The sequence below is a fragment of the Telopea speciosissima genome, chromosome 11 (assembly GCF_018873765.1).
Source record: "Telopea speciosissima isolate NSW1024214 ecotype Mountain lineage chromosome 11, Tspe_v1, whole genome shotgun sequence".
NCBI lineage: Eukaryota > Viridiplantae > Streptophyta > Magnoliopsida > Proteales > Proteaceae > Telopea > Telopea speciosissima.
In genome coordinates this window covers 7587984-7596937 of record NC_057926.1, presented here as the reverse complement: position 1 = coordinate 7596937, position 8954 = coordinate 7587984, and the positions used below count along the sequence as shown (strand labels likewise).

General features: G+C 42.1%; 2 protein-coding genes across 2 annotated transcripts; one reads left to right on the top strand and one right to left on the bottom strand.

Moving 5' to 3' along the window:
* Nucleotides 1–714: 714 nt before the first annotated feature.
* LOC122646718 (F-box/kelch-repeat protein SKIP25) lies at nucleotides 715–1965 on the top strand. Its single transcript, XM_043840317.1, has one exon. The coding sequence runs from the start codon at nucleotides 737–739 to the stop codon at nucleotides 1961–1963; it is 1227 nt and encodes a 408-aa protein (XP_043696252.1). The 5' UTR covers nucleotides 715–736; the 3' UTR covers nucleotides 1964–1965.
* Nucleotides 1966–2723: 758 nt separating this feature from the next.
* Nucleotides 2724–8055, bottom strand: LOC122644737 (ankyrin-3-like). Its single transcript, XM_043838129.1, has 3 exons — nucleotides 7633–8055; nucleotides 3892–4063; nucleotides 2724–2973 (listed from the first exon to the last, which is right to left on the bottom strand). The coding sequence occupies exons 1-3, from the start codon at nucleotides 8053–8055 to the stop codon at nucleotides 2756–2758; spliced, it is 813 nt and encodes a 270-aa protein (XP_043694064.1). The 3' UTR covers nucleotides 2724–2755.
* Between the last annotated feature and the right edge of the window lie 899 nt (nucleotides 8056–8954).

Sequence of the window (8954 nt, the reverse complement as noted above, 5' to 3'; positions counted from 1 at the left end):
TAGAGCAGTTCATGAAAAAGGCCAGGTACTACGTACTACACTCTTTAGGTTAAATGTTAAATTTCACATTAAAATTCCATCAAATACCCTTCTTCCACACACACACACACTAATAGAGAGTGCATGAGGTCCATGAGAGGATGTGTGAAACCATCATGAGGGTGAGATTTCCGTCTTATAGGGGTGGGGCGATCATTTTATCCCATTGTGTCTGAATGTGGATAGTTCACTTCCCCACAGAAAAATCTTTGCCTTTTATAAATTAAGATAATTCTGAGGTGTTTGGATTCCTATAATCTAAATAGAGCTTGATAAAACTACATTTTCTGTTGTGATAAAATAACTAAATATCCAATAATTAAAGATCACCAAAAAAATTATTAATTTAAAATAGCATTTAAGTTTGTAGGCTTAAAAAAATAGTCCACATGTTAATAGACAACCCTAAGCCACATTCTATAAGGTCCTTTTCAAAGTTAAGGGTAAGATTGTCTTTATGGAATTAACAAGATAAAAAAGCAGTCAAAATTCTTGAACCCTTTGACCATGTCACATTTGTAAATCTTCATAAATCTGAGGGTTGTTTAGCTCTACATATTGTCAAATAAGATCTTTTTACTCATTAAAGAAAGAGAAGAGGAAGAGGGAGAGAAGCTCCTACGGTCCTACCTCCAAAAGGTTTTCCATAGCCTTTGAAGTTGAAAGAATCCCCATTCAGACAACCTTTCCAATTTCCATGGCCAACGCCACCGCTACAACCACCACCACCACCGGTGGTGCCGCCACAAAACGGCATAGACAAACGCATCAGCCCGTCCAGCAGCACCAGCCACTGCTACCAGGCCTGCCTGATCACCTCGCACAGCTCTGCCTCTCACTTGTACCCCCTTCTCTTCTCTACTCCGTCTGCCACTCGTGGCGCCGCCTCATCTACTCTCCTTCCTTCCCTCCTTTCCTTTCTCTTTACACCCTCTTCTATTCCTCCTCCACTACCGCCGCCACCACCACCACCACCACAACAACCTCATTCCTTCGGAACCAATCTCATCAACCAAATCAGTTGCAACCCAATCCAATCGAATTCTTATCATTTGATCCCATCTCCTCCAAATGGAATCGGCTTCCTCCTCCTCCATCAGACTCCAACCACGGTCCCCTCCTCCTCCGTCACCCATCTTTCCTATCACGCAACCTCCCCATCCAATCGGTATCCGTTTCCAACCATGTAGTCCTCTTAGCTGGCACCAACCCCAACCTCCTCCCAGCCCTCTCCCACCCTCACATCTTCCACCCAAACTCAAACCAATGGCGAATCGGCCCACCATTCTCCACCCCACGCCGGTGGTGCGCCGCTGGAGCCACCAACGGAAAACTTTATATGGTCAGTGGTGTTGGATCTCATTATAGTCCGGACGTGGCAAGGTCTGCCCAGCGATGCGATTTGAGAAACGAAGAGTGGGTTTGGGAGAAGGTAGCGGCATTCAAAGATGGAAGGTTCAGTAGGGATGCAGTAGAAGCAGTTGGGTGGAGAGGTAAACTTTGTATGGTGAATCTCAAGGGTAATGCTCCTAAAGAAGGGGCTATTTATGATGTCGAGAATGACCAGTGGGAAGGGATGCCGGAAGGAATGCTTATAGGATGGAATGGCCCGGCGACGGCTATGGAAGAGGAAGTGATATATGTTGTTGATGAAGATAGAGGGATGTTGAGGAAGTATAACCCTGAAAGAGATTGCTGGGAGGAGGTAATCCAATCTACCCATCTCAAAGGAGCGGCACAAATTGCAGCTGCCAGTGGGAAGATCTGTGCCGTTCATGCAGGTGGCGTTGGTATCATAGTAGTGGACATGTTAATCACACCGCCGAGAATATTGACTATAGAAACTCCGCCATTGTTGCATGCACTCTCCGTCCATATTTTGCCAAGGACAACTTTGCCGGAGCTAGAGCCGGGATGCTGCTGAGAAGGAATTTTTTTTTTTTTTTTTTTTGGGAGGTTGGGGGTTTGTGGGGGGGGGGGGGGGGTCGCCATTATTTTAATCAGAGACATGCAGATTGATTACTTCAGTCGTTGCTTTGAATGAAAAAAGGAAAGATGCATGTTTCTAATTTAGTTATGGAATTGTGATTATATTATTATTTGTATATTGGAGTGATAGCTAAGGACAAAAGTGCTCTTTTCGGTGACTTTTTCAAAATTTATTATGTCTAGAAGCACTTAGTTGAATTATTCAAAGCGAAAAAAAAGGTGAGAGAACTCGTGTCGTGTGATGGTATGTCTCCCCATGAGAAGAGAAAGTTCCAAAAAGGCTTTAATAATCCAACCCATTTTGGGCAAATATTAATAATCTTTTCACGCTTTAAAAGCAGGTACAGTGATTGGATTGTGTAGGTTTTGGATTGACCCAAAGGGAAAGATGATGAGTCTCTTTTGTGGCTGTGAGGGGGTGGAGGGCTAATGGCCGTGTGAAAGACAACAATGGTGGCGTGAACATAGAAAGTAGTAACTCAGATAATACTAATACAGAGTCTTTCTTAGCTATTAATAAAACATAAGTTTTGAGTAGCCAAGATGAGTTGAGCTATAACAGAAATAATAGTATACTGTACAAAGACCCAAAGAGACCCAACAAATTACAAATTATAAAGTACAGAGCCCAAAAGGAAGAAGTTTGAGATATACAGTTGAAATGGATGGAAGGAAAGTGTGATGGATCTTTTTGTTTTGGTGGGCATTGGATGGATACTTTAGAAGTTTAGCTTTCAGAGCTGTCCGTAATCTCGCCAGTAGATGAGAGATTTCCTTCTTGAAGCCGTTTCAGCTCCTCATATGCCCATTCGAGACCAGGGCAGTAATGGGCAGGGGGATTAAACCTGTTGTCATTGATGTCTGGTGGCAGAAATGCTCCATTCTCGACTAAAAATCTGATTGCCTCCCTCTTTCGCTCCTTAGCAGCATTGTGCAGAGGCGTCCCTGGTTTTCACAGAAACACGATAGCATAGTATATAATTAATAAGAAAGCAACATTAAGAATAATAGCAAAGAACTATAGAATGGCTTCCGAAATACTTTACTTTTGGTTAACCCGAAAGGAAAGATCATTTTCAAACGGGCACTTTGGTCATGGAAATAAATAAAATACAGCATTCCTGCTATAAACCAAAATGAATTTGGAGGGAAGAATCTTTCCTTGGAATCCAAAATAACTAAAGAATGGCTTTGGAAATACTTTTGGAAAACAAAGGAAAGATCAACTTCAAATGGGGCACTTTAGTCATTGAAATAAGTAAAATACTGGGGAAGCAAGACTAATATAAACGATCGATCGAAACACCAATCTTTATCGGAACAAATAAGAGAGAATCTTTTTATTATGCACCCTAAAGCTGTTTTGGAAATTTACACCTGGGTAAGGTAGGACAAGTCGGGGAAAAAAAATTTGTGGACGAGTGTATACCCCACAACATAGGGACCACTTTTGGTCCTTTGGACAGGTTTGGCCATATGGGTTTATATAGGTATGTCATCCATGTACGGACCATTCTGACACCAGCAACCATGATAGGTAGGTAATTTAGTCAACCTTCCAACAAAGCATACACCATTGAAGTTCAACTGTGCCCACAGCAGGGAGCTGGATGATGATACGAGTCCAATGCATATGTAAGACAATCAAAAATACTGTTAAACCGTCCAAATAACATGAAGATTAGTAAAATCTACAATATCAGATCAAATGGTCCTTTGCCAGCATACGTAGAACCACTTGTGCATCTCGTTGATATTTTTAGTTACTGAAGATGTGTTTTAAATCACAAGACAACCACTGAATAAAAGACCAGAACAATAAAGCCTATTAGGAGCTAGAACTACCATATCTGTGATACTTACAACCACATGCACCCTTCGTTCTTGCATCAATGTTTGCTCCGCGTTCAAGCAACTCATCCATCACTTTGAGGTGGCCACCGTGAGCGGCAAGGTGGAGAGGGGTAACCCCCTGTGATTTCGGGCCACATGCAGCCACATTAACATCCATGCCTTCATCCAGAAGTCGCTTCACCTGCGAAAGGAAAACCATGCTTTTAGAGACCAATCAATCATTGGACAATTATATAATGGGTGCCAATCAATATAATATATTAACAATTAGCAGGTAGCATGCAACAAAAGAAGAAAAAAAAAGGGCAAGGAGAAAAACACAATGCAACATCGGGCAATTGGACGCCTTAGAGCACAATACTGGACGAGTGAAAACAAGAACCTAATGCATGCATCCACAAATGCAAACTTCTATGTAACTCCTGTAGTGGAAAGTCTCAGGTCTTGGTATAAGATCTATGCACACACAGGTCCAGGGCACTTGTAATGTGCTACATGTCACACGTTGAAATGATCAGTTCCTACAACTTAGTTGAACCCACCTTGGAGATTATAAAATAAAAAACCCTTTAGAACATTCTCAAACCTTATTTTAAGTTTTAAAGTTTATTAACCATCGAAATTAATATATTACTGTACCTTTTCTAATCATTCACTCATGCTGAATCCCAAACCCCACCCCCAATTCTAATCTCCCAAATTAATATATTACTGTACCTTTTCTAATCATTCATTCATGCTGAATTCCTCCCCCTCCCCTCAAAATTCTAATCTCCTATACATTTGATAGGAAATCTTGAACTGGTTGGCCTTGTTTCCACATCTTGCTAGACATCAGGGCTCTAAGATCATGCTTCTCAGAACACTCATTCTTTTATGATCAGTGAACTCTGGTAGTCTGGTGAAAGCTTATCTGGTTTGCCCAATTGGTATTTATTTCTCTCTTTCTCAAAATATGGCGGCAGCATCCACCTCTTAATTTTATCTCCATTACAAGCTTCACCTGTTTGTGCTGAGCCCTTACAAAAATTAACAAATATATCACATTTTTGTTTCCAGAAAAACAAAATCTCCTAAATGGAACTTCACCTATAGTTTGGCCCCTGCTATATATATATATGGCCAAGTCAAAAAACATTTCTAAGATGTATAACTTGCATTCGTGACTACTGTTTGGAATATGCATCCATTCATTAGCATTTATGTTCATAAATAGTCTTTTGAGTTTTTCTTTTGACGTGCAGAACTATCAGAAGATGAACCCACCAAAGGCAGATATGGCATGCTGTGATCATTAGTGATCCTTGCTCTCTGCATAGCTGTCACCACTAAATACCTAATTATCTTTTAGTGGCTTCCACTGATACTTTTCGGCCATGCCAAGTTGCCAACAGGCTATGCTTCTTTCATTGCACTTGCAATCGGCTCTAGTAGAAATGCATAGCTTAATGGCGACATGGATAAATTTTCTAAAACAATTTTGAGAAAATTACTTGTACACCCCATATACTATGATTGTTTAATACCCCCAACTTTTCAAAATCTTACTTGAACACCCCCTGCATTTTACAATTTCCTACAAGTAGGCCCTGTCCGATAGTCAGTCACTGTTTAGTGATGATGTCATGGGTTACAAATTTTATAAATGCCTAAACTACCCTTTTAGGGTAGTGAAGTGACCCATTTACACTTTGGCCATAGTAAATGCCTAATTCTTTTCATCCTTGAGAAGCCCTCTGCCCTCTAGTCTGCTGCAGCCGCTGTGGCGATTTGCAATCGCCGGAGAAGACGAAGGACCCCTTGAATGGAACAAGCCGTCAACCCTTGTGATCATACCGCCGGCCATTAATTAACCCCCAACCTTTCCCACAAATCCTAGTTGAAACCTCTCTCTCCTATTTGAAACCCTCCACCGCAAGCATTACCGCCGCCCACCACCCCGCAACAGAAATCAGTGGTGCCCCAACTCTGCTAGCACATGCGACCTCCCCTTACCTCCGGCGACCAGTGTATAACAACCACACTCCAATCCGGCATTAATAGCCAAAATCTCGCAAATCCAATAGAAGCTTAAGTGATTCTTGGGTCCATTTGCATCGTGAAGGTAAGTTTTCCTTCCCTCTTGGATGGATCAATTTCAAGCTGATCCCATGCAATCTCATGGCTCACCCATATATGGATTAAGCTCTGTCCTTCCCCTTCTTCTTCCTCTTCACATGGGAATTGCTGGCACTGGATTTACATAGAAAGCAGAACACCTCCTTGTTTATGAGGTCAACAGACTCACCACGGCATGGATATCATGCTTGATGTTCCAACATCACTAATCGACTGAATCAGTCACAGATTTAATACAAATATATTTCTATGTAAATAATTGTTGTTCTCAAGGCTTGAATATGGCATGTGAATGGATGGATGGATTTACAAATTTCAGTATTATATGTATTTATGAATTGTATTATATGTATGAAAATGATGAGTATGCTTTTGAATCCTTGTTTAGTATCTCATTGAACTATATTATATGTAATGTGATGATTTTGAAAGGTGCTGAATATTTTTTTTTTTTTTGGTGAATAAATATATTACCAACCCCAAGGGGGGGAATATACAAGAGAAAGGGGAAAGAGGGAGGGGGGAACAAGAACCAACAACCCAACCTATGCAGAGGTGGTAGACTGTAAAAGAGACAAATCAAGACCCCAGGAGACAACAATATGCTTGTTCCTTGGAGAATCCAAAAGGTGACTGTAGCGAGTAATACTGAGCTTGGAAAAGACATTAAAGGAGATGGCTTTTCAAATCATATCAAAAGATCGAAAGTTGGAAGTCCATCTCTTAAGGTTCCGCTCTATCCAAATATGATAAATAGCAGCGCCAAAAACCAGCTTTCCAATAGTGTCACAAATAGATGTCCCGGAAAAGGTCATGTCCAACCAGAGCCATTCTCGATCAAAGGCCAGTGGCCTCCTACAGCGAGGCCAGATCGTGGAGAGGGCTTTTTTCCAGATGGGGGAGGTAAAAGGGCAAGCAAAGAAAAGGTGGGGTATGTCTTCAAGGCCATCCCAACAAAGGGCGCAAGAAGGGCAGACCAGGATGTTGCGATGGAGAAGGCAGGCTTGGGTAGGAAGGCAAAGTCTAAGAGTTCTCCAGGCTGTGAAGCTGTGGTGGGGGATATGACCTTTGAACCAGATTAATTTGTGCCAGAGGACGGTGAGGCAAGGGGCTCGAACAAATTCCAAGTAGAGATGGATAAAAATGCCAGTGGGGGAAGGGGGCTAGAGAACCTTATCCGCATGAGGGGGGGAGGGGTGAAGGGGGAAGGGACGGCCATATGTGGGAGAGAATAGAGGGATTAAGGAAGGGGTACAGGGTCCAAGAGCCAAGGGAAATGAGGGAAGAGAGAGGGGTATCTTTGGGAAGGCCAGAAGAATAAATCATTCTGGGCCCAAAGACATTGAAAAGAACCCCAAGCGGATGCCAACCAAGGATCAAGCCAAAGGGAAGTAGAGGAGGCATCAACAATGAAGGATGAGATAGCACAGAGGGCGAGAGGACGGAGAAGAAGTATCTTACGCCAAATCCATGAGGAGTCAAAAGGAACAGGGGCAGTCCAAATGGAATCCTTCTTGAGAAGATGGGAATAGACCCAATTGTTCCAGATGGAATCCTGACAGGAGGAGATTTTCCAAATGAGCTTAAGGATGCCAGCGATATTGGAGTCGCGAATGCAACGAATAGCAAGACCTCCTTCAGATTTGGGGAGGCAGATGGACTTCCAGCAAGTAAGGCGGAGGAATTTGGAAGAATCATTCTCTTTCTAGAGGAAAGCACAGAAAAGGCATTCCAACCCTCGCACAATTTCCGAGCAAAGGATAATGTTGTCCGCAATACTTCTTTTAGAAATAAAGGCAGATTGATTAGGGCTGACGAGAGAGGGATAACAGCCTTAATTATATTGGCAAGGATCTTGGCAATGAACTTGTAAAGAAGATTGCAAAGGGAGATAAGTCTAAAAATAGACAGGGAGGTAGCTCCATCTTTTTTAAGGATGAGGCAAATGATAGTCTGATTGACCTGAGCAAGCTGGCTGGGCTTGAAGAAGAAGCTGCGAATGGCTTTGAATACATCACTTTTAATCGTATCCCAACAGCTGAGAAAAAAACCCATGCTGAAACCGTCAAGACCAGGGGCTTTATTGGATTTGTGGGAGAGAATTGCCTTGGAGATCTCCTCATTAGAGGGGATGGCAAGAAGAGAATCAGATAAGAGAGGGGGAACAAGCTTGTCAATAAGGCTTGGAGGAAGGGGGGAGGGGGAAAAGGGGGGGGGGGTTTAATAGGGTAGAGAAGAAGGAAATGGTTGCCGACTTGATATCATAGACCGAGGAGAGGGGAGTCCCATCGGGAGACTGCAGTAAGGTGATGGAATTGCGAAGGTGAATATTTTCAATTAATATATTATGGGTTTTTCTGAATTATCTAGCAATGATTGTGGAGTATCTTATTGAATTCCACTGGAATGAGAGAATGAAAAGAAAATGGTTTGGCCATATAGATATGGACACTTGGACATAGTCTTTGACATCTATAATTTTGTCACTGAACATGTCTCTGTAGGACATAATGTCGTATTCAATGTCAAAAGTGTACCCCCGAGTCAATGTGATGTGAAAGTGACAGATGATAACAGTCGCTATGATTTGTTTGGTTGTCATGATATGGATGACATCAAATTGTATGTGTTTATGATCTTGAATCAAGGACCAAGAGTAGTACTGAACCAAGTGGAAGACCTACTAGTACAAGCATTGCAACAACTAGTCGATTAAGAAATACTGCTGGCATTTGTAGGAAAGCTACTAAGAGTGCTACCAGGAGTCTTACCAGGAGTGCTACCAGGTTAGATAATTCTTTGCATTCAGCTAACTCATCAAGTGATGACTTAGATTGGAAACATCTCCCTAATAAGGGTAGTGATGAGGAAAGTGAAGAAAATAAAAGGCAAGATAATGACATTGATGTTCCAAGTGAGAGGGATGTGAATAGATAGTGATGGGACCATGATTG